Raw genomic sequence first — 24,439 nt, 5'->3', positions numbered from 1 at the left:
TTTGCTTTTTTTCATTCCACATTGCTTTTGTTCATGTGAAGCACCTGAAGGGTTAATAAACTTCTTGAATGTGGTTTTGAGTACTTTGGGGGGTGCAGTTTTTAGAATGGTGTCACTTTTGGGTATTTTCTGTCATCTAGGCCTATTGAAGTCACTTCAAATGTGATGTGGTCCCTAAAAAACTGGTTTTGTAAATTTTGATGTAAAAATGAGAAATTGCTGATAAACTTTGAACCCCTCTAACTTCCTAACAAAAAAAAATTTTGTTTCCAAAATTGTGCTGATGTAAAGTAGACATGTGGGAAATGTTATTTATTAACTATTTTGTGTCACAGAAATCTCTGGTTTAACGGTATAAAAATTCAAAAGTTGAAAATTGCTAAATTTTCAAAATTTTTGCCAATATTCAATTTTTTTCTTCAATAAACGCAAAAAATATTGTCCTAAATTTGGTACTAACATGAAGTCCAATATGTGACGAAAAAACAATCTCAGAATCACCGGGATCCGTTGAAGCGTTCCAGAGTTATAACCTCATGAAGTGACACTGGTCAGAATTGCAAAATTTGGTCTGGTCATTAAGGTGAAAATTAGCTCCGTCACTAAGGGGTTAACTGAACTGGAATTGTTTTGTAAACAAGAATGGTCAAATATACCTTCATCCAGGATCCAGGAACTCATTAAAAGCTACAGGAAGCGACTAGAGGCTGTTATTTTTGCAAAAGGAGGTTCTACAAAATATTAATGTCACCTTTTATGTTGAGGTGCTCATACTTTTGCATCGGTCAAATTTTGTTTAAATGCGGATGGCACATTTTCTGTTAGTACAATAAACCACATTTCAATCTAGAAATATTACTGAGTCCATCAGTTATTAGATATATGAAACTGAAATAACCGGTGGAAATAAATTGTTGTAAAGAAAATAGGTTAACATTAATAGGGGTGCCCAAACTTTTTCATATGACTGTGTATATATATATATATATATATATATATATATATACAGATAAATAGCATTTTCCAAGAGTTTATTTAATTATTTGCCTTATAGTTACTATGTTTTTTGCTCCAAATTCAACAAAATGGTGCACACAGTTTATGAATTCTGTGCAACATAACAAATGCTCTTTACTTTTGTTTTTAACTTGTTTTGCGACTTTTTGGGACAATAAGTCACATTTTCTGCAAAAATGTCACAATTTCTGGCATGCATGAAATCACTCCATGGGAGATTGGAGTACATTTGAGATCAATTTTGCAAATTCAAAAAGTCCTAAATGATGGAATCAGGCAAAAACATCAAGAATCCCTAAACTCTGCCCATAATGGCAAACAGAAAAAGAAAACAGATGAACACATAAAAAACTGACAATAACCCCTCGTGCCTAAAGAAATAAACATGTTTAATGTGTATGGTCTAAGATGGTATGAGAGAGAGCCCAAACCTGAGCCTATCAAAACTCAACACGAGATGACCGTGACCAGGGTCGGACTGGGGTGTCTGGGCCCACCCGGGGAAATAACTATAGGGGCCCACCCTACAGCTACATGCAAATATCTATTAGCTGCTATCCCCGTTATAGTTTAGCGCTGACTGTAAAGCACAGGCAGCTCCTGCACATATCCTGTGCACACACACAATAACTCTGTACAATTACAGTAGTTTGCAGTAATGGGATCTTTGGTGACAAGTTATCACCGTTCCACAGGTTCGGTACGTGATAACTTATTGACTGGTGGAACCAGACCAGTGGAAACCGCACCGATCGGGAGAATGAGGAACTTTTATCCCTGACAGGACACTTATATGCCCATTATACAATGCAGCACAGCAGGTGGGATGTGTGACCGCAGCTCCATTCATCCTCTGTGGGGTGGGGTGTGTGACGGTAGCTCCATTCATCCTCTGTGGGGTGGGATGTATGACCACACCTCCATTCATCCTCTGTGGGGTGGGATGTGTGACCGCAGCTCCATTCATCCTCTGTGGCGTGGGATGTGTGACCGCAGCTCCATTCATCCTCTGTGGGGTGGGATGTATGGCCACACCTCCATTCATCCTCTGTGGGGTGGGATGTGTGACCGCAGCTCCAGTCATCCTCTGTGGGGGGGATGTGTGACCGCAGCTACATTCATCCTCTGTGGGTGGGATGTTTGGCCGCAGCTCCATTCATCCTCTGTGGGGTGGAATGTGTGACCGCAGCTCCATTCATCCTCTGTGGAGTGGGATGCGTGACCGCAGCTCCATTCATCCTCTGTGGAGCAGTCAGATAAAACCAAGCGCAGCGCTCGCAGCCACTGAGGGAATGAATAGATCAGGGGTCGAGTCGGACATGAGCTCCAGTGTAATGGGGATAAAAGTTGCACATTTTGCCGATCAGTTCGGGTCCCAGCAATCAGACCCCACTGATGAATAAGTTATCACATGCTTAGGCCACGTTCACACTTTCAGTATTTGGTCAGTTTGTTACCTCAGTATTTGTAGCCAAAATCCGTAGTGGGTGAAAAATGCAGAAGCGGTGCCCGTCTTTCTATTATACTTTTCCTCTCATTTTACTGATTTTACAATTCCTGGTTTTGGCTTCAAATACTGACGTAAAAAACTCACCAAATACTGTGTGCACAGGGCCTTAGTAAAGGAGATTACTTGTTTTCACTGGAGAACCTCTGTAAGTGCATATTTGCTGCAGTGCAATAGTCACAGGACAGCGAGGGGTTAAACAATCAAATATTTAAACTATTGGAAATAAAGAATCTTCCCCATATTGATAGAGAGAAAAAGTGACTTCCATACACAGCACAATCCACTATACCAAGACCAATAATATCACATACAAGGGGGAAATACCGCCACACCGTGACCAGACAACATGTTACCACCACATAGTGACCGAATACAATCACATACAAGAGAATAATACCACCACACCATGACCAGACAATATATTACCACCACATACTGTAGTGATCAAACACAACCACATACAAGAGAGTAATACCGCCACATCATAATTAGACCACATAGTAACCAAATATTACCACATACAAGGGAGAAATACCACGACACTATGACCAGACTACCAAATAATACTACATACAAGAGACAAATACCACCAAACCATGACAAGACCACATATTACTACTACACAGTGACAAATATTACAATTAATGATCATGAATAAAAATCACAATACTAATAACATTAATATTACCATCAGTGCCATTATACACCGGAACTCTGTATATAGTGTCAGTGTACAGGTAATACAGTGATCACAGATGACTTTATAAACAGGAGATCTGTATATAGGTAACGGGCCCCCCATCCCTGTGCCGTGTAGCAACGGGTCCCCCATCCCTGTGCCGTGTAGCAATGGGCCCCCCCATCCTTGTGCCATGTACCAACGGCCCCCCCATCCTTGTGCAGTGTAGCAATGGTCCCCCCATCCTTGTGCTGTGTACCAACGGGCCCCCCCATCCTTATGCCATGTACCAACGGGCCCCCCATCCTGGTGCCGTGTAGCAACGGGCCCCCCATCCTTGTGCCGTGTAGCAACTGGTCCCTCATCCTTGTGCAGTGTAGCAATGGTCCCCCCATCCTTGCACAGTGTAGCAATGGTCCCACTATCTGAATGGGCTCCCCATCCTTGGGCAGTGTAGTAATGGTCCCCCCCATCCTTGTGCCATGTATGAATGGGCCCCCATCCTTGTGCCGTGTGTGAATGGGCCCCCCCATCCTTGTGCCGTGTGTGAATGGGCCCCCCATCATTGTGCACTGTATGAATGGGCCCCCCCATCCTTCTGCACTGTATGAATGGGCCTTCCATCCTTGTGCAGTCTGTGAATGGGCCCCCCATCCTTGTGCAGTGTGTGAATGGGGCCCCGCCATCCTTGTGCTGTGTGTGAATGGGCCCCCCATCCTTGTGCAGTGTGTGAATGGGCCCCCTCATCCTTGTGCAATGTGTGAATGGGGCCCACCATCCTTGTGCAGTGTGTGGATGGGGCCCCCCCATCCTTGTGCACTGTATGAATGGGCCCTCCATCCTTGTGCACTGTATGAATGGGCCCTCCATCCTTGTGCAGTGTGTGAATGGGCCCCCCATCCTTGTGCAGTGTGTGAATGGGCCCCCCCATCCTTGTGGTGTTTGAATGGGCCCCCCATCCTTGTGCAGTGTGTGAATGGGGCCCCCCATACTTGTGCAGTGTGTGAATGGGCCCCCCTATCCTTGTGCCATGTATGAATGGCCCCCCATCCTTGTGCAGTGTATGAATAGTTCCCCCATCCTTGTGCAGCGTACGAATGCCCCCCCACCCTTGTGCAGTGTATGAATGGCCCCCCATCCTTTAATAATGTCCTCATTCCAGTCCCCTTCTTGTCCCCTATTATGCCGTTGTTCATACACACACACACACACACACACGTTATTCTCACCTGTCCTCCATTCCTGCGCTGTCCTTATTTTATCAGTCCGCAGACTCATAGACCTCTCCATGATCTCGTCCGGTGCACGGAGCCGCCACCACAGGATGCCATCATGGCTTTACTGCAGTTAAATGCCATGCGGCGCCGTAAAGCATTTAACTGCAGTAAAGCCATGAAGTCACCTGCAGCGGCGGCTCCGTGCAGCGGACGGGTCACTCAGGGTCTGTGTTCTGCGGTCTGGAAGAAGCAGCTGGAGGCACCGCGGGAACGGGGGAGTATAGGTTAGAATATATATATTTTTTTTTTGCTTCGGCTCCTCCTGAGCGCTTAGCTGCAGCCCTGCGCGTCGTCTTCTCTATTGCTCCGGCGGCAGTGTGATGACGGCCGCTGTCTCGGTGCGGTGCTGAGGAGCTCCTCCGCCTCAGTCCTGACACCAGCCACACTGTTCAGATGTACGCGCGTCTGAAAGATGCACGTATATTTGAATAGCGGCACGGTATCCAGGACAGGTCTGGGACTTCCGCAGTGCAGGACCTACAGTGATATCACATGACTGTGATGTCACCACAGGTCCTTCTGCAGCCACGGAAACTGCAGCGATAGTATGGAACTTGTGCTATCGCTGCAGTTTGTGATTGAAAGCCTGGGGGCCCTCAGAGCGTGGGAGGGGGCCCATCAGAGCGTGGGGGCCCTTCCCAGTCTGCCGCACATAACGCTGGCCCCAAGAAACCGGCGGCCCCACGGTGCTATACACTGCCCCACACTACATAATGCACAGGGGCCCACCGAGGGCCCGGGGCCTACCGGGGGATTCCCCGCTACCCCGGCAGGCTAGACCGACCCTGACCGTGACAGTGTTCAGATGCTGCGGCTGCGTTGCGGATTTTTACAGTCGTGGGGCAAACATTGTAGTTCTACCAGGGTTGTGGAAAAAAAAGCAACGTGGTTGCAATGTGTGAATATAGACTAAGGTGGCAGTTTTAGGGACAGATCAGGCTAACTGTCCATGTACCTACTGTATGCAAGAATACAGACTACAAGTACCAACCACATGGCAGGCATCTCGCACAATACTAAGTATCCTCAGAAATGATAGATGTGTGGGTGGATGTTCATCATCAGTAGTTTGCATTTGTGCTAACATCATATTCCATTGGGACTGCTCTTCATCCTGCAGTAAAATGCTAATTTAACCCTGTATTGGAAAGTATGGCCTGATTTTCAGTGACACCTGATATATTTCACAACAGCCCTCCCGAGGAATTGCAGCATTGTCTCATACAAGCAAATATGTATAACAGGCTGAGTACACATTGTAAACAATACAGTAAAGGGGACTCTGCTTGCAGGAGTGCTCTTCAAATAGCTGATCATAGAGGTACTAAGATATAGACCTCCACTGAACTGATATTTTTGGCATATAGTACTCCTATGTCATCAGTATTAAAATCCTGGTCATTCCCTTTAACTTTTTATTTAGAATGCATAGGTAACACAGATCAGTTTTCCAATGTATACACTTACATTAGCTATTTGTGTGAGCAGCAGCTTCACCATTATCTTACGTCCTTGGACAATTTGCCAGTAGATATATGAAATAATTCTGTAATAAAATGGAAAATAATTAGTCTGATGTCACTTGATATAACCGTAAAGTACACAAAAACTACACCTGACTGTTCAGATATCAATAGGAACCAAGACTAACTGATAAACCCAGACCGTTCATCCAATACTCTACTTCTTCACACAGCAACTGCGCATAGGCAGCAAATTAATCGATCAGGTACCTACTGTAAACATTACAGGATTTGTACCCTTTCAGAATAATTTTGCCTTCAGGATAAACAAGGGAATGGGTAAGTGAAACAGAGTTTCTTTCTAGTGATGAGTGAGCACTACCATGCTCGGGTGCTTGGTTCTCGTAACTAGCAGTTGGATGCTCAGATAAACGTGATTTGAGTACCCAAGTATAATGAAAGGATTTGAGCATCTTTGAGTCAACTTCTCACTTTTTTATCTGTTTTCAGGTGGGATTTTCTTATTGCCCACACCATTTATTTGCCACAGGTGAGTTTGAATGAGCATCACATGCTTGAAACAAAGTTGTTTACCCACAATTTTGGAAAGGTGCCAACAATTTTGTCTGGCTAATTTTTGGAGTTGTGTGAAATGATGTTCAATTTGCCTTTTTTCTTTTTTTTTTTTTTATTGTTCCAATACACACAAAGGAAATGAACATGTGTATAACAAAACATGTGTAGTTGCATTCATTTTCTGGGAGAAAAACTTCATTTTCTGGAACAATTTCAAGGGTACCAAAACTTTCGGTTTAGATAGATAGATAGATAGATAGATAGATAGGTAATAGAAACTTAGCTACATAGCTTGTACAGCTATTTAGCCAAATAAATAATTAATTGAAAAAAATGGAGTGAGATCCCCTCCCTATTTTTGATAACCAGCACAGATAAAGAAGACATTTGAACACTGCTCTCATCTCAATCTGCACAAGGGGAGTTATAAAGCGCCCTCTGACTAGCCTCATGCTGATCGAGATCGAAGGCGTGTGCAGGATTATATCCAGAGCACGCAGAACACCTCCTCCCTCTCCCTGCAGAAGGAACAGAGAGGGAATCACCACTGTCAGGCTCAGGATGAGCAACTCTGTCCCTGCAATGCTGTGTTACGTGTATCACTGATCTAGTGGCAGCGTCAAGAGCTAAAAGAAGATGACAGAGGCCCTTCCAGTGACTTTTGAAGAGGGCAAGAGTGCGGGCTCACCCTCTCTGCAAATGAGTCAGGTATGGCCCCCTTTCACTCCTCTTAGTGTAGACGCTACTGCTGGCTTTAGGACAGACAAGATGTTTCAGCAGCTGTTTGACTGCACCGGCGATATGTCTGCCCCTCATGAGGACCCTACGTTATACTTACAAAACAATCAGGGTGATAATATAAAAGAACAGGACACTTTCAACTAGGTTGTTGTAAATCCACACGACCCATTTTGCATTTTCAAAAAGTCTTATAGTATTAATCCATTGACTGATTGAGTCGTATGGAGTAGGCAGAGTCCGGAAAGGCCCACACATCTCTGAAGGCTTACGTCTAAAATCAGAAATGAGAAACTTTAGGAGAACCAAAATAAGGCCAAACAAAATAAAGACGCAAAGTAAATAAATTGTAAATCTTGTTTATAACTCCATCCCCATCTGCTCAAAAGTTTGCACAGTGCTTCATTATCATAGATCTCTTCTCACATTTCTATCTACCAACCCACTGAGGCTCAGTTGATGACCTACAACTATCATCCACTCTAATCCTTCATATCAAAGCCTCTCATTCCACTTCGCAGATCTTCTTCTATGATAAGACTATTTTGTGGAACTGACTGCCAGGACCACAAGCTTTACTCATAACAGTCCTAGTTTTAAGAGTACAGTGAGAACTTATCTTGTCAAGACGCCCATATCACATAATGATTGTTCATGGCCTATACACAACCCGACCTCATTGTATCCATCTCTGCTTCACAAATTTTTTTTATGATGAATATAGCATGAGAGACATGAGCACTACAAAGGAGGGCACATATATTAAAGTGATAAGATCTCCTGTTCAGCTCTCAAAAAAGTTTTGTGGCCTAAATACTTTGCCTAAATTGCAACTGAAAAAAATATTTGGGATCTGTCGTGAATCAAACATGGGGGTGTTCTTAACAATACCAATTGGCCAAGAGTAAATGCCTTCAAGACTCTCCCCATACTGCTCCTTCCAACTGGTGTTTTCCAGTCAAAGTGAATAGTCCTCTAAACTTTAGAAGATATGGCCATCCTCACTTTTTTCTTTCAACAATATGAAAAGAAATTACTACCGTAGTTTGATAAGACAAGATTATAGTTATTTATTTACCTCCACAAAGTTACTCCAATAACAGAGAGAACTCCAACAAATGATGGGAAAAAAAGTAGAAAAATAAAGATTGTGGTCATCTGTGACGCCCTCCAGGCTCTCCGAGGAGGAATACAGTTCATCATTAGGCTCACCTAGATAGGGATACAATTATAATGTTTGTATTCTCATCTACACAGTGACCTCTATGTCAAGCTACCGCTAGGGGGTGCTGGGACTCAGATAGAAAGAAAACTCCTGAGTGCAGTTAGACAGAAGCCTTCTAGAGGTTGCTAACACAAGAGCAGGGATAGTCGATCAGTCAGGATCTATGCCGGGATGTCACGTCTGTACCGAGGAGAAAACAAGCCAAAGTCAAAGAATAGAGCCGAGGTCAGATACCGGGAGAGCAAGTAAGCAGAGGGGAGGGAGTAGAGGACACGGAACAGGACCAAAGTCCGGAGGACAGGAAGGCACGGAGATAAAGTCGGGAAGGAGGGACAGAGTTCAGGATAGGCCAGAGATACGGAGGTCAGGTCAGGTCAGGCAGGAGGGACGGAAGCTGTACAATTTTTTGCTTTTGTTCTGTGCCCATGTTCCTTTGTTAAGCTGTAAGAATTGTCTTTTTTTATTTACAGGTAGTGTTCTACTGTCACTATTCTTAAGCTGTATTTAATTGTGAGATTTATTAGCTGTGTTTTATTTAGGAAAACTTTCTTCTTATACTTTGTATTTTAATTTTTTACCTTTTTAACATAAAATATTATGAACAGTTTGATCATCTGTAATATTGGTAGTAAAGGGGAGAAGAAGATTCCAATCCTATAAAAGAGAAAAATAAAAAAAGATAATGCTGTAAGGTTGTATGAGTAGGCATATCATTCTTTATGGTTTTGATAAACAGTGCTGGAGATGTATGAGTTTAAAGGAATCTGTCAGAAGGATTTTGGTATGTAATCTGACTGCTGCATGATGTAGGAACAAAGACAGCAGCAATTGTGATATAAACGGATCAAGCAGATTTCACAAGGGGACTACAAAGGAGAGTGGTCCCTCCAATTTCTAGTGTCAGGAGATCACAGCGCAGGGCTTCATACACATTTGCTCAAGTTACTACTGCTGGCTGTACATATTCTCCTTTATCCAGCACTGCTAGGGCTAAGTAGATCCTCTGGTTCCTGAAACTCTGAATGAAAGGCATGGGCTACTGTTCTTTCTTGCTAATTAGCTCTACCATTGTACCGCATGGGGCTCGGCTGGCTGTCGAGCCTCTCTGATCCGTGCTCGTCGGTGGGTGTCTCGAGCTCCTCATGGACCTGGGGGTCACGTCGCTTCTGAAAGGGAGTTGCTGGCGCTATGTGAGGAGTGGTGTTCGGTGGAGAGGTCCACGGCCGGGGCCGCGGTTGTTTGGGGATTAAGTTCGTGACGCCACCCTCGGGTTGTGGTGAATGGATGGACACCACCGCTGCCGTTGACTAGGTTCCCGGAGACGGTGTTGCACAGCTTGGTGGGTAGGGGGATGATGGTCCCGGGGACCCGAGTGAGGTGCTGAGGCGAGGGAATGGATGCGTACTGGTGTGTCGGTGCAGTGCGGTGCGCGGCCCGAAGGCACTGTTGTACTCACTATTACAAACACGCTGGAGTCTCTGGTAAACCATACAAGATGGTGGACGGTGCCCGCAGCCGGCTGCGCTTTTCCCCTTTTCAGGTTGGTGGTTTCAGCCTTTCTCCTGACACTCACTTTTGTAGAGAATGATGACTCCTATGCTAGAGCAACGGTAGTCCACTCCACAGCCTGATGTATGCCAGCAGACGCTGGCCCGTGGGGTCTCGATGCCTGGGTGGTGGCTTTCTACCCCTATCATTGGGTTGTAGTCTTCAGTCGGGTCTTAGGTGGGAAAGGACCTGAAGTCCAGTCCTTAATCAGTTGATTCGACTCGGTCCTGTTGTTTCTGGGCCATGTACTGGGTCTGAGTACCACTCCTGGTGCTCCGGTTTCCAATCGGTTCCCCGGTTCAGTACCGGCGGGCCACCATCCGTCCCCGGTCCTTACGGTTCCACCGGCTGTAATCCCAGCTCCTGCAGGTGGCCACCACCGTCTGCCTCCTTGCCAGAGGTGACTGGGCTCCAACCCAGACACCTGGTGTTAAACTGTGGCAGACCTGGACACAGGTCTGCCCTTGAACTCCACTTCACTTCACTGTCAAAACTAATCTAAACTGTTTTCCTGCCTCAGGGCCTGTGGACTCCTCAGTGGGCGTGGCCAACCACCTGGCTCCACCCCCTAGTGTGAACATCAAACCCTGAGGGAGGTGACAAGGTTTGTAGGTTGGCTACTGTCACCTTATTAAGGGGGGGAGGTGTTTGTGTAAGGGCCTAACTGTGACTACCTGGCTAGTCCAGGGCATCTGTGGCGCCCTGGACAAGCCAGGGGCCACAGGTAACAACACACACACACCCCCACCCCCAGGAGTTTCACAGCAGACATCCCCAGTAAAACTTGATTCCTTTCCTCGGGCTCAGACTGACACACCAGGTGGGCGGAGTCAGGAGATGGGGACGCCCACCCAGGAGTTAGCTGGCCTGAGGCAGGAAACAAGCCCAGACAAGTCTAGGAGAGGAAGAGAGAGGAGGTCTGCAGAGAGGCAGACGCAGACTGGGGCCTAGGATTGGAGCCTAGGGCCCTCGTGCAGCAGAGAGTCAGGCAGACGGTAGTGGCCGTCTGCAGGGAGCCGGGGAGACAGTTGGTGGAACCGTAGGTAGCCGAGGCTGGGCGGTGGCACACCGGTACCGAACCGGGGAGCCAGCTGGAAGCCGGAGCGCAGGAGGAGCGTGCACTGAGGTGGAAGAAAGGACTTACACCACCAAACTGGGTCAGGGGAGAAACAACAACCTCAGCCGTCTGTGGGCACCCGTCCATCCAGCCGAGTGTTTTACCAAGGACTGTGTCGTGATTACTGTCTGAGTGAGTACCCCGTGCCGTGCGGCACAGCACTGCCCCTGCGACCCTGCACCTCGCCAGGCCCCATAACCCACCTGTTACCCATCCACCTACCTCACCGGGCCCACGGAGGGGAGAACTAACATCTAGCTGCTCCATACCATCACTCCCGGGATCCCCGTCCAGAGCAGCGGTGGTGTCACAACCTCACCACAACTGTGGGTGGTGTCACGGACAATCTCCCTTACCAAATCCCCTTTTACTGTGGAGCCTGGGATTACAGACCGGGTCACGCCACCGTGATACCCGCAGAAGTGACCCCGTGGCCCGGATCTGAGTACCCCTAATCCACGGGCGACACACATCACACTATAAAGATCTCCCTCCTAGTCCAGGTAATCGCTGGTGATAATTTCTGGTTTACTTTCCTCTAAAGGGAACCTGTGAGCTGAGGACCAGGAAGCCATTCAGAGAACATGTCCTGTGTTAAAATTGTGTTATTTTTCCCTTCCTTAAGGCCACATCTCACTAAGCGACATCGCTAGCGACATCGCTGCTGAGTCACGGTTTTTGTGACGCAACAGCAATCTTGCTAGCAATGTCGTTTTGTGTGACATCCATCAACGACCTGGCCCCTGCTGTGAGGTCGCCGGTCATTGCTGAATGTGCTGGACCATTTTCTTCAAAGGCGATGTCCTGCTGGGCAGGACGCATCGCTATGTTTGACACTGTGTGACAGGGTCCCAATTGCAACAGAGATCGTTATACAGGTCGCTACTGCGACCTGTATCGTTACTGCGTCGTTGGTAAGTTCTGACTGTGTGACATCTCACCAGCGACCTCGCAGCGACTTACCAGCGATCCTTATCAGGCCGCGTCATTTTCGGGATTGCTGGTAAGTCTTTTTTTGGTCTGTTCCTCATTTTTACCTCTTGTTGTTTGGAGTGCTTTGTATTATTGCTGTTTATTTTACCCTTCTCTGTCTTATCCTCTCTATGTCTTTAATCTAGGGTGAGACTAGCGTTCCCGCTGCCCTGCGCACTATAAAGGGCTGAGTCCAGGAAAAGAAGAGGTAAGGATGTGATCGGAGACGGGGTGAAAAAACCCATATAGGTACATTAGGGAGTGCAGGGATCAGCCTCAGGTTAGTTTAGCAGCTGACCATGCTCCCCTTTACCTAGCACCAGGGCCCACCATTGTATTGTGTACCATGTGTGTTGTGGTGCTCGCCTGCATGACAGCAGAGCTCAGAATGCTGAGCCCTTTAAAACCCACCTCACACCACTGATTAGCAGCTTTCTGTGTATAGGGTATAGTAGAAGTGAGCTAAAGGTGAAAACATAAAAGCGTACTAGGGTGATACCTGATGAAACAGGGGTGAAGGGGGATGAATTGAATCCTCACCTGAGGTGGTTGTGTGAGATACAACCACTATGTAGGCATAAAGGCTGCTGCAAATCCACGGATGAAGAGACACCAAGCCGGAATACAACAAAATAGAAAGTGGTTCCCCTGTGCTGCTCATGTAACCAAATGAAGAGTCGGATAAAATTTAACAGGTTTATTTATCTACACGTTTCGAGGCAATCAGGCCTCTTCAGAATATAACCATGATCAAATGGTTTTATCCTGAAGAAGAGACCAGATCAGCTCAAAATGTGTAGATAAATAAACCTGTTAAATTTTATTTGGTTCATTGTTTGGTTACACGGGCAGCACAGGGGAACCACTTTCTGCTTTGTTGCATAGTGACAGAGAGCTGCTAATCAGTGCTGGGGGTGTGGTTGGACTATAACACTATAACACGACAAGAGTCTAGTTGTTCTGTAATGATAATGTCCTCTGATAAAACACTGATTTTGTTGAAACAGCAAAACACAGCCCAGTAAGTGACACATCCCTGGATCAAGGTGTCAGCTCCTACATCATCCTGCTGTTAGATTATATAGCAAAATCCTCCTGAGAGATTCCCTTTAATTATAGACAACAACTTAAAAGTTCAACAAACTTTGTATAACTTAATAGCAACATCATTATTAAATAATATGTGTAGCAATTATTTGTAGAGAGAAGCATTTTTTTTTTTTTAGGATTTTTTAAAAAGTATTTGACGAATGTCCAAAACATGATAAGTATAGAATAGAAAACTGAAGCCATTATGTTCTTTGATAAGATCATATCTCCATGCTTACATTCTTTCTGTTGTTAGAATTGATTCTAAGGCCGGCGTCACACGGTACAATATATCGTGTGATCGCACGATCGATCGTACCCGCCCCCATCGTTTGTACGTCACGGGCAATTTTTTTGCCCGTGGCGCACAAAGTCGTTAACCTCCGTCACACGGACTTACCTCCCTAACGACGTCGCTGTGGGCGGCGAACATCCTCTTCCTGAAGGGGGAGGGACGTTCAGCGTCACATCGACGTCACACAGCGGCCGCCCAATAGTAGCGGAGGGGCGGAGATGAGCGGGACATAACATCCCGCCCACCTCCTTCCTTCCGCATTGCCGGCGGGATGCAGGTAAGCTGTGTTCGTCGTTCCCGGAGTGTCACACGAAGCGATGTGTGCTGCCACGGGAGCGACGAACAACCGGCGCACAGAAGGAGGACCGACATTTTGAAAATGAACGACGTGTCAACGAGCAACGATAAGGTGAGTATTTTTGCTCGTTCACAGTCGTTCGGAGGTGTCACGCGGTACGATATGTCAAACGATGCTGGATGTGCGTCACTACCGACGTGACCCAAACGTCATATCGCCCGATATATCGTACCGTGTGACGCCGGCATAACATTTATGACATACAGGTAGTAACTAGAATAGGGTGGACAATACTGAAGTATTTAGAAGATGTTTGCATACCAGGCCAATGTCTGTGCATAAATCAGATCCAAAACGTTCCTCGCAATATCAAATTCAGGAGTTCCTAGTGTTTTACAGCAGTACGTTCCAATTATCCTACAAAAGAATATATTTTATACGTAAACTGACAATTCCAACGACGATCCCAGACTTACATATACAATGACACATAACTTACTTTCTCAGAAACTCTCCAAAGAAGGAACCAAACAGCACAAAGAGAAAATCAATCACAACCAGACGATAGATGTCTTGTCCAACGTAAGATTCCCAGCACTATAGAAAGAAAGTCACAAATGTGCAAGAATGGTCACATCTCATTGTAATTGTAAGGCCTCAATCAGATGTCAGTGTTTCACGTGCGTATTGTATCAATTCTCTTCATGGATACATGATGTACCCAGTATTATCTATGCTGCTGTTCCCATGTTGAGTTTTTCACAGACCATGTGTCTACTGAGACATGTTTGCCTTTTTTCCGTTAACACATATGAAAAGAGTAAATAGAAGTCTATTGGTCCGTGAAAAACACATACAGCTGCCGGATGACATCTGAGTACAATCCATGTGCTGTATGTGTTTAGAGCACACCAATCACAAGGATTTTACTATATAACCTAAAGCCAGTGCAATACTGGCACTATCATGCTGATTCTATACACACCTTTAGGTGTCAGCTTGGATGTTTAGGTTTTGAAACATAAGCAAGTAAAGTTTGTAAAATCAGCAGGTTGTTGAGTGACAGCAGCTGAGGAGAAGAAAATAGCTGGGGGGTACTCATAATTATCCCCTCCCCTTTTATTTATGCTAATTCTATTATAGAATCGATTTACTTTGTGACTAAAAGGACCTGTGCCGATGTCATATCCATGTGACCAGAAGGGTGGGGCCTCAGCCAACATAGCTGATACCAGGAAGCAACATTTTTCTGCTACAGCTGCTGTCACTCTAAAAGCTGCTGAGTTTACAAACTTTACTTGCTTGTGTTTCAAAACCTATATATCTGAGCTGACAACTAAAGGTATGTAGAGAATCAGCCTGATGGTGCCAGTATAGCACTGGCTATAGACTATATAGAAAAATATAGAAAAATCATGGTGATTAGTGTGCTTTAACATTACAAAGTATATGAGAAACTTTGTAACATATCCATTTCTTTATCCATCTGTGAAAAACATTTGATAAATTGATGCTAAAAACGGACACACGGATGACACACTGATGGTAAAAACAGATGTATTGATGACAAACTGATAGTAAAAATTGACATACGGATGACACACTGATGGTCAAAACGGACACACGGACGATATACTGATGGAAAAAATGGACACATGGATGACACACTGATGGTAAAAATGGACACATGGATGACACACTGATGGTAAAAACGGACACACGGATGATACACTGATGGCAAAAATGGACACATGGATGACACACTGATGGTAAAAATGGACACACGGATGACACACTGATGGCAAAAATGGACACATGGATGACACACTGATGGTAAAAACGGACACACGGATGACACACTGATGGCAAAAATGGACACATGGATGACACACTGATGGTAAAAATGGACACATGGATGACACACTGATGGTAAAAAACATACTCATGGATGGTACACCGATGGTAAAAAAAAAAATACTCATGGATGACACACTGATGGTACAAACAAACACAGATGACACACTGATGGTAAAAATGGACACATGGATGTCACACTGATGGTAAAAAACTCATGGATGACACACTGATAGTAAAAAACATACTCATGGATGACACACTGATGGTAAAAAACATACTCGTGGATGACACACTGATGGTAAAAACGGACACATGGATGACACACTGATGGTAAAAACGGACACATGGATGACACACTGATGGTAAACATGGACACATGGATGACACACTGATGGTAAAAATGGACACATGGATGACACACTGATGGTAAAAATGGACACATGGATGACACACTGATGGTAAAAACGGACACACGGATGATACACTGATGGCAAAAATGGACACATGGATGACACACTGATGGTAAAAATGGACACACGGATGACACACTGATGGCAAAAATGGACACATGGATGACACACTGATGGTAAAAACGGACACATGGATGACACACTGATGGTAAAAACGGACACACGGATGATACACTGATGGCAAAAATGGACACATGGATGACACACTGATGGTAAAAATGGACACACGGATGACACACTGATGGCAAAAATGGACACATGGATGACACACTGATGGTAAAAACGGACACACGGATGACACACTGATGGTAAACATGGACACATGGATGACACACTGATAGTAAAAAACATACTCATGGATGACACACTGATGGTAAAAAACATACTCATGGATGACACACTGATGGTAAAAACGGACACATGGATGACACACTGATGGTAAAAACGGACACATGGATGACACACTGATGGTAAAAACGGACACATGGATGACACACTGATGGTAAAAACGGACACATGGATGACACACTGATGGTAAAAACGGACACATGGATGACACACTGATGGTAAAATCGGACACACGGATGATATACTGATGGTACAAACGGACAAACAAATAGCACAGTGATGTTTCTACAATACACTGCTCTTAGATGAGGCAGTAAAAACTTTGCAACACTCTAACTGATTCATAACATGTTAACATACTTCACTGTGTATTGTGGTGCAATAAAATATACTTTTTTTTAAATCAGATCTTTTTTTATTAAATCATTAGGGATCAATACAGAGAGTATTTCACTTTTCATATAACTGATAACAATAAACAGATAAACACATATGATTTATAAATCAGGTTCTTTCTCTGCATATATGTAAATATAATAATAGAGTTCTCAAATCATAATTCTATTATATAACTTGAGCCTACAAACCTCGTGGCTCTACAAATAAACAAAACTTAAATTATGCAATAATGCCTCAGACTAACAGGAACACCTCCTCCATCAGCCGTGTCGCTCCACATCATATTGCTATACTCTCCCGCCCCTCCCTCTCCGTGCAGTCATCCATGAAACCATTCCAGTCCTCTCTCACCTCTTCATTCAAAGTCCATTTCGCCACAGAAAAAACTAGTTTTAATTCCCTTCCTCACACATGCCATCACTGCAGGCACAACAGTAACCGGTCCAGCATTGCATCCCGAACCAGTGCACTAGAGGGTAGGCCCGGCAACTCCATCCATGGCCGCCAAATGTTGTAAAACTTTTTCAATGTTTTTCTTTTTAAATAAACTCCCCTTTCCAATCTTATGACGTTATTTAATTTGTTTTTGAGCTCTGGTAATGTTGGTGGTAGAGGGTCTAACCAGTGATATGCAAGTAGCTTTCTTGCTTGGTACAAGATACGGGCTATTCCCAGGGCTGTTGGAGAATCCGGATCCACTTCTCCTTCCCACAGACTCAACAGGCACAGGCGGGGTGACGGTTGTATTGTGATATGATATATTTGATCTATAAGTCCCAGGGTTTGGTTCCAGAAATCACCAATGTGTCCACACTCCCACATAACATGCATCAAATGGGCATCATCCTGTCCACACCTAACACACTGTGTGTTTGGTCTGAGTCCCATCTTAAATAGTAGACTGGGAGTTTTATATACCCTGTGGATGAGATATATTTGAGACAGCTTTTGGCACTCCGATACCGCCAGTTTAGGAACTTGTTCCAATATATCAGACCACTGGCCTTCCGTCAGGGGACCGACGTCTCGTTCCCATTTGCTTTTAACAAGCAATGGATGTGTTTCCAGATGGGCAGGTAGTAATTTTTTATATAGTTCCGAAATAAGACCCTTAGAGGACTCAGATGTAAGCAGCCTATGTAATGTTTGATTATGTGTCACTGTGACCGGGTTTGTCCTCCCCTGTCTTTCCAGTGCGTGTCTCAGCTGCAAATACTGATAAAAGAAGACATGCGGAAGGTGAAACTCCGCTCTCAGTTGTTCAAAGCTTTTAAGAGTATTATTTTGTAGTACTTGTGACACTAAATGGATCCCTTTATCCTCCCATCCTCTGAACCCTACTAATTTTTTAATTTCTGGCAAGTCGGGGTTCTGCCACAGTGGCCAGAGCTCGGTAGGTCCGCTTATCCCCAAAAGAGACTTACCCCTGTCCCACACCCGGAATATCATAGCCAGTGTAAGATATCGTGCCCCATTTATCTGTCTTTGTCCCACATCCAACCGGCAACCTGGGTACTTCCATACTGATCCCTCTCTCACTATATTGTGGCGCCCCTGAGGCTTCCGTCGCCACAGGTCATTGCACCCCATCAGCGGTGTGATGCCCCATTCTGGGAGAGGAAGAGAGTGAACTCCGGTCCCCTGGTAAATCCACACTACACCCATTGTTAGGTACATACTGTGACCAGGGAAAGTGGCAGGCAACCCTCCCATGCTGCATGCTGAGAGGGGCTGTAAGACCCATCCCTGCTCCCATAGGGTGGTAACTTAGCAACTGGGGAGGTGGGAGGAGCCACCAGAGAGCAGATAGAGAAAGGAAGTTAAGTTAGTTTCAGTTTACCTCAGGGAGTGAGAGAGTGAGGAGTGAGCATGTAGTTGGAGAAGAAGAACGAGAGCAAGGAGGGAGGAGGAGGCCTGCTGGAGGCAGGCAAGGAGGAGAAAGAAAGAAAGACAAGAAAGAAGGAAAGAAAGGCTCCAAGTCAGTCAGGAGCAGAGAAACTGAAGGAGACGCTTCCTGGTGAAGAACCTGAGACCCAGAGGTCCAGGTGACACCACGTAGGAGACAGAAGGAGTCGCAGGGCCACGGGTAGTCCTAGAGGTACCACGAGCAGTCCTTGATAGGTACCGAAGAGAGGGCCTAGAGGCGCCACGGGTAGTTGTAGGCTGCGGTGGCCTGTTCCACATTAACATCGGTGGAGTGATTAAGCTGCGACAGGGGACGGTCCCTAGAGACTGGAGGAGTGCAAAGACAATCTCCAAACAGTAAAAACCGAGGCCCAGGGAACGTTGTAAACTCCCAGGGCCAGAACCCATAGCAGACCTTCAGAAAAGGGGTAATCAGCCGACAGGTGACCCCCCAGCCTGGAGGCTGTAGTGGAGGCCAAGCCAGGTCCACCCCAACAAAGGCAAGGCTAAGGGAGACAGCAGAAGAAAGAGACACTAAGAGAAGGGCACCGGCTTTTACTCTCTGAATCACCCAGAAACAGCGGAGGTCCCTGACAGTGGTCCCAGCAGCCCGAGGGTCCCTGCAGAACTGTGAGTAAAGAACTTGAACTGCACCCTTGAAGTGGTCTCTGTTATTTCAGCTGCATAGACACTCACAAGCACCAACAGTGCCCCGGGCATTGCTCCACCTGTGGGGAGCAGTACCATCATTGCTGCCATATCATCCCCCGGAGGCCTCATACAGCAGCGGCGGCTTACTAGCCGCATACCACAGGTGGCGTCACGAACACAAACTTTAATTCAAGCCACATATACTACTGACACCCACCAGGGCCACGGAGCCGGGCCCAGCCACCACTGACCACCACCGGACTAGTCCGGCCCGGCACCAGGTGTCCCACAGCCCTGGGGTGGGCGAGTCAACTTTTGGTGCTGTGAACAGGATTTCGTGCCCGGTCTGACCGGGTACTGTGCGCCTGGAGAACCGTGTGACAGACTGTGTACTTTACTGAGAAACCGCCGCCATTAGCGCTGCTGAGAGCGGGAAGAAGGGGGGCGTGCAAGAAGAAAGGGCGCGAAGAGAAGCCCCGCCCCCTTGTCCAAGAAAAGAGTGCGAAGCAGTGCCCGTCATAGAAGGCGGAGGAAGAAAAGATGGCGCGTGAAGAAGCTAAAAGGATGGACGCCGAGCAACGAGCGGCCAGAGGAGGAGTGGCCGAGCCGGGACACGCACCTCAGAACCGGGTTGTGTCCTGCGTCCTGGAGAGCGGAGAAGATCCAGCAGCCGCTGCAGAGCCGGGTAAAGAGAGTGACACCCCCAGCCGGCGGAACCCGGATTGCCAGGTGGGGTTCCTGCCCGGTCCTCCTGCAGGCGCGCGTGCCACGACCGCAGCTCCGATACCAGCACCCTGCAGCAAGACAGCGACCACCAGAACACCGGAGATGCAACTGAGGGGTGAGTCATTTAATGCCCCTGCTGGCGCGAGAGCCCCAACCCCCGCTGCCATGCCCGCGGTCCCTGGAGGGACGCCCGGCACGGCGACGCCGATCCGGGCCGCAGCTACGCCAGGTGCGGCCCGCCAAGATCTCACCGCCGGAGCGACGCCCATCCACACCGCAGCAGCGACTCCAACCCAGGCCGCCGCCATGCCAGGCGCGGCCCGCCAAGACAAGGAGGCAGCCCCAGAAGAGCCAGAGTGGCGCCGTATGGCTGGTAACCCCCTGCAAGCCAGCAGCCTCGCGCCAGCCAGTAACCCTATGCAAGCCAGCAGCACTACCTCAGAGCAGGCCCAGGCCGCAGCATCTTGCAGCAGGCCTGCTACAGCCACGCAGGAGACGCAGACTGTGCTGACCGCTGTCTACCTGCTGCCAGGTGGGGAGCCGGAGAAGAATCCCTACATGTAAAGAAGTAAGAAGATGCTGAACTGTAAATAACCCCTGTCTGCCCCTCATTCTTTTTGAAGAAGTCCCTTGTGTTCTGCCCCTCATTCTTTTCGAAGATGACACCCTTTCCTACTGTACTGCCCCTCATGCTTTTTGAAGACGTCACCCGCATGTTTATGTGTACCGGGCCACTGAACTGGAATGTGGGCCCCGGTGAATGTGTATGTGTCTTATGTAACCAGGCCATTGGACTTAATGGCTGGTTGATTGTGTCGTTTTGTTGTCTGAAAGGAAACGAACTGCCAGGCTACTGGACTTGTTGTAGCCGAAAATGTATATAGTTGCACCCGTTGTGCCCCCTACCAGAATTATGGGGGAAGTGCCCAAACTGTGCAATGAACTGAAAGTGCACACATAGTTTCTTTATAAGAAGTTCGCAACGTTTACCGATATGTGCCTCCCATAAAGGGAAGAAATGTTTTATTGTTTCATGTTTTGCATACAAAAATGTTTTGCAGTTTCTTCACATGTTTTTGTTGTTTTTCAGCCCGAGGACGTGCTGGGATTTGCTGTGGGGGAGTGTGGCGCCCCTGAGGCTTCCGTCGCCACAGGTCATTGCACCCCATCAGCGGTGTGATGCCCCATTCTGGGAGAGGAAGAGAGTGAACTCCGGTCCCCTGGTAAATCCACACTAAACCCATTGTTAGGTACATACTGGGACCAGGGAAAGTGGCAGGCAACCCTCCCATGCTGCATGCTGAGAGGGGCTGTAAGACCCATCCCTGCTCCCATAGGGTGGTAGCTTAGCAACTGGGGAGGTGGGAGGAGCCACCAGAGAGCAGATAGAGAAAAGAAGTTAAGTTAGTTTCAATTTACCTCAGGGAGTGAGAGAGTGAGCATGTAGTTGGAGAGCAAGAACGAGAGAAAGGAGGGAGGAGGAGGCCTGCTGGAGGCAGGCAAGGAGGAGGAAAGAAGGAAAGAAAGAAGGAAAGAAAGGCTCCAAGTCAGTCAGGAGCAGAGAAACTGAAGGAGACGCTTCCTGGTGAAGAACCTGGGACCCAGAGGTCCAGGTGACACCACGTAGGAGACAGAAGGAGTCGCAGGGCCACGGGTAGTCCTGGAGGTACCACGAGGTCCTTGATAGGTACCGAAGAGAGGGCCTAGAGGCGCCACGGGTAGTTGTAGGCTGCGGTGGCCTGTTCCACATTAACATCGGTGGAGTGATTAAGCTGCGACAGGGGACGGTCCCTAGAGACTGGAGGAGTGCAAAGATAATCTCCAAACAGTAAAAACCGAGGCCCAGGGAACGTTGTAAACTCCCAGGGCCAGAACCCATAGCAGACCTTCAGAAAAGGGGTAATCAGCCGACAGGTGACCCCCCCAGCCTGGAGGCTGTAGTGGAGGCCAAGCCAGGTCCACCCCAACAAAGGCAAGGCTAAGGAAGACAGCAGAAGAAAGAGACACTAAGAGAAGGGCACCGGCTTTCACTCTCAGAATCACCCAGAAACGGCGGAGGTCCCTGACAGTGGTCCCAGCAGCCCGAGGGTCCCTGCAGAACTGTGAGTAAAGAACTTGAACTGCACCCTGGAAGTGGTCTCTGTTATTTCAGCTGCATAGACACTCACAAGCACCAACTGTGCCCCGGGCATTGCTCCACCTGTGGGGAGCAGTACCACCATTGCTGCCATAACACCATCCCGGAGGCCTCACACAGCAGCGGCGGCTTAATAGCCGCATACCACAGGTGGCGTCACGAACACAACTTTATACACCTAGCCACATATTATACTGACACCCACCAGGGCCACGGAGCCGGGCCCAGCCACCACTGACTACCACCGGACTAGTCCGGCCCGGCACCGGGTGTCCCATAGCCCTGGGGTGGGCGAGTCAATATCACCACTGGTATCATACCCTCCTTCTTTGCCCCAACCCCTCAGATGTTGCATCTGGGAGGCTATATAGTATATATATGGGTTTGGTACCGCCAGTCCTCCCTCCTCCTTTCACCGCTGTAGCACTTCCAGTCGAATCCTAGCTTGCTTTTTCTTCCAAATAAGTTCCCGGAATATTGTATTAATTTTTACAAAAAATTCCCTACATATCCACACTGGAGAATTATGTATAAGGTATAGTAATTGTGGCATCATTTCCATTTTAATTAAATTGGATCTGCCGACATTTGATAGCGGCAAACGGCACCAGGTATGCACTTTTGCTCTGAATCGCTGTAACAGGGGTTCCAGATTTAGGGCCTGGAAATCCTTCGGGATTGGGCTGACAATTACTCCCAGATATTTAAACTCCCGGACCACAGGAACTGGAATCTGTAAGTCCGAAAAGTCCCCCGGAAGGGGGTCCAACGGCATTAAAGCCGACTTGGACCAGTTGATTAGTAGACCAGACCTCTGTCCAAATTCCCGAATGATATTCATTGCCGGCAAAATCGAGGAACGTACCCTGTCTAAATATAAGAGTAGATCGTCTGCGTATAATGATATCTTTTGTTCCACGGCTCCACACCGAAATCCCTCTACCTCCCCGGATTTCCGTATTGCCACTGCCAACGGCTCCACTGCAGTCGCGAATAGCAAGGGTGAAAGCGGGCACCCCTGTCTAGTACCTCTTCCAAGAGGAAAAGACTCGGAGACCCTGCCATTAACCCTAACCTTTGCCACCGGTGAGTCATATAGCAGTTTTACCCAATCTATGTCCAAAGCCCATTTTCCGAAGTACAGCCCACATATATTCCCATTCAAGGCTATCGAACGCCTTAGCGGCGTCTAATGACAAAATTGCCCTTTCCCCCGGTACCTCAGAACTATGTTGAATTCCCAAATATAATTTCCTGAGATTCATAGATGTGGCTCTGCATGGAATGAAGCCCGTCTGATCACTCTGCACTATAGATGAGATGACTCGGGACATCCTATTGGCGAGCACCTTGGCCAGCAATTTAATGTCTGTTTGTAGGAGAGAGATTGGGCGATACGAATCCGGGATCTCTGGATCTTTTCCAGGTTTTAATATTAAGACTATTAAGGCTTCCCTCATAGAGGGCGGGAGGACCCTCTGCCTTTCAGCCTCTTCAAATACCTTAAGTAGTTTGGGTAGCAGTAAGGGTGCATACGCTTTATAAAACTCTCCAGGCAGGCCATCCGTTCCCGGAGATTTTTCATTTTGTGTCTGGCCAAGCGCTTCCTCCAGTTCTTCCAATGAGATGTCCCGGTCCAGCAATTCCCTGTTTACATCACTCAGTGAAGGAAGAGAGAGAGCATCCAAATACTGCTCAATCTCAGTCTCCGTGAGGTCACAGTCTGATGTGTATAGCCGCATATAATACCTCTTTATTTCTCTTATTATATCCTCGCTTTCTGTTACAAAGTCACCTGATTCCGTCTTTAACCTATTTATATAAGAAGATCCTTCCTGTGCTCTAATGACTGTGGCCAGTAGGTGCCCCACGCCCTCCCCCGCCATAAAATAATTTTGTTTAAGGAAATAGCGTTTATTTTCTGCCACCGACATGAGATTTTCTTTGAGTGACATCTGTGCCTTCTCTAGAGTGTTTTTAGTTTCTACTGTTGGGTTGAGCACCACCGCAGCCTCCGCATCAGATACCTCCTGAATCAGACTCTGGGTGTAACATTTGGTTTGATTTTTGCGTATGCATATTTCTCTAATATATATGCCCCTTACCACAGCTTTCATAGAGTCCCAAACTATGTGTGGCGGT

The 24,439-nt window shown here is 47.0% G+C and overlaps 1 protein-coding gene across 2 annotated transcripts in view; it reads right to left on the bottom strand.

Moving 5' to 3' along the window:
* The window catches only part of TMC5 (transmembrane channel like 5), a 203,667-nt gene that overhangs the window by 17,971 nt on the left and 161,257 nt on the right, over positions 1–24,439 (bottom strand). For both annotated transcript variants that reach the window (XM_075319132.1, XM_075319133.1), the window contains exons 14-19: positions 14,304–14,401; positions 14,126–14,221; positions 9,064–9,139; positions 8,339–8,472; positions 7,361–7,534; positions 5,951–6,029 (exon numbers count right to left, since the gene is read on the bottom strand). In XM_075319132.1, coding sequence (XP_075175247.1) covers positions 5,951–6,029; positions 7,361–7,534; positions 8,339–8,472; positions 9,064–9,139; positions 14,126–14,221; positions 14,304–14,401 — 657 coding nt within the window. The remainder of the gene's footprint in view (positions 1–5,950; positions 6,030–7,360; positions 7,535–8,338; positions 8,473–9,063; positions 9,140–14,125; positions 14,222–14,303; positions 14,402–24,439) is intronic.

The sequence above is a fragment of the Anomaloglossus baeobatrachus genome, chromosome 7 (assembly GCF_048569485.1).
Source record: "Anomaloglossus baeobatrachus isolate aAnoBae1 chromosome 7, aAnoBae1.hap1, whole genome shotgun sequence".
Taxonomy (NCBI): domain Eukaryota; kingdom Metazoa; phylum Chordata; class Amphibia; order Anura; family Aromobatidae; genus Anomaloglossus; species Anomaloglossus baeobatrachus.
Note: the sequence above shows the minus strand (reverse complement) of the source record. Positions and strands in the feature narration are given on the sequence as shown.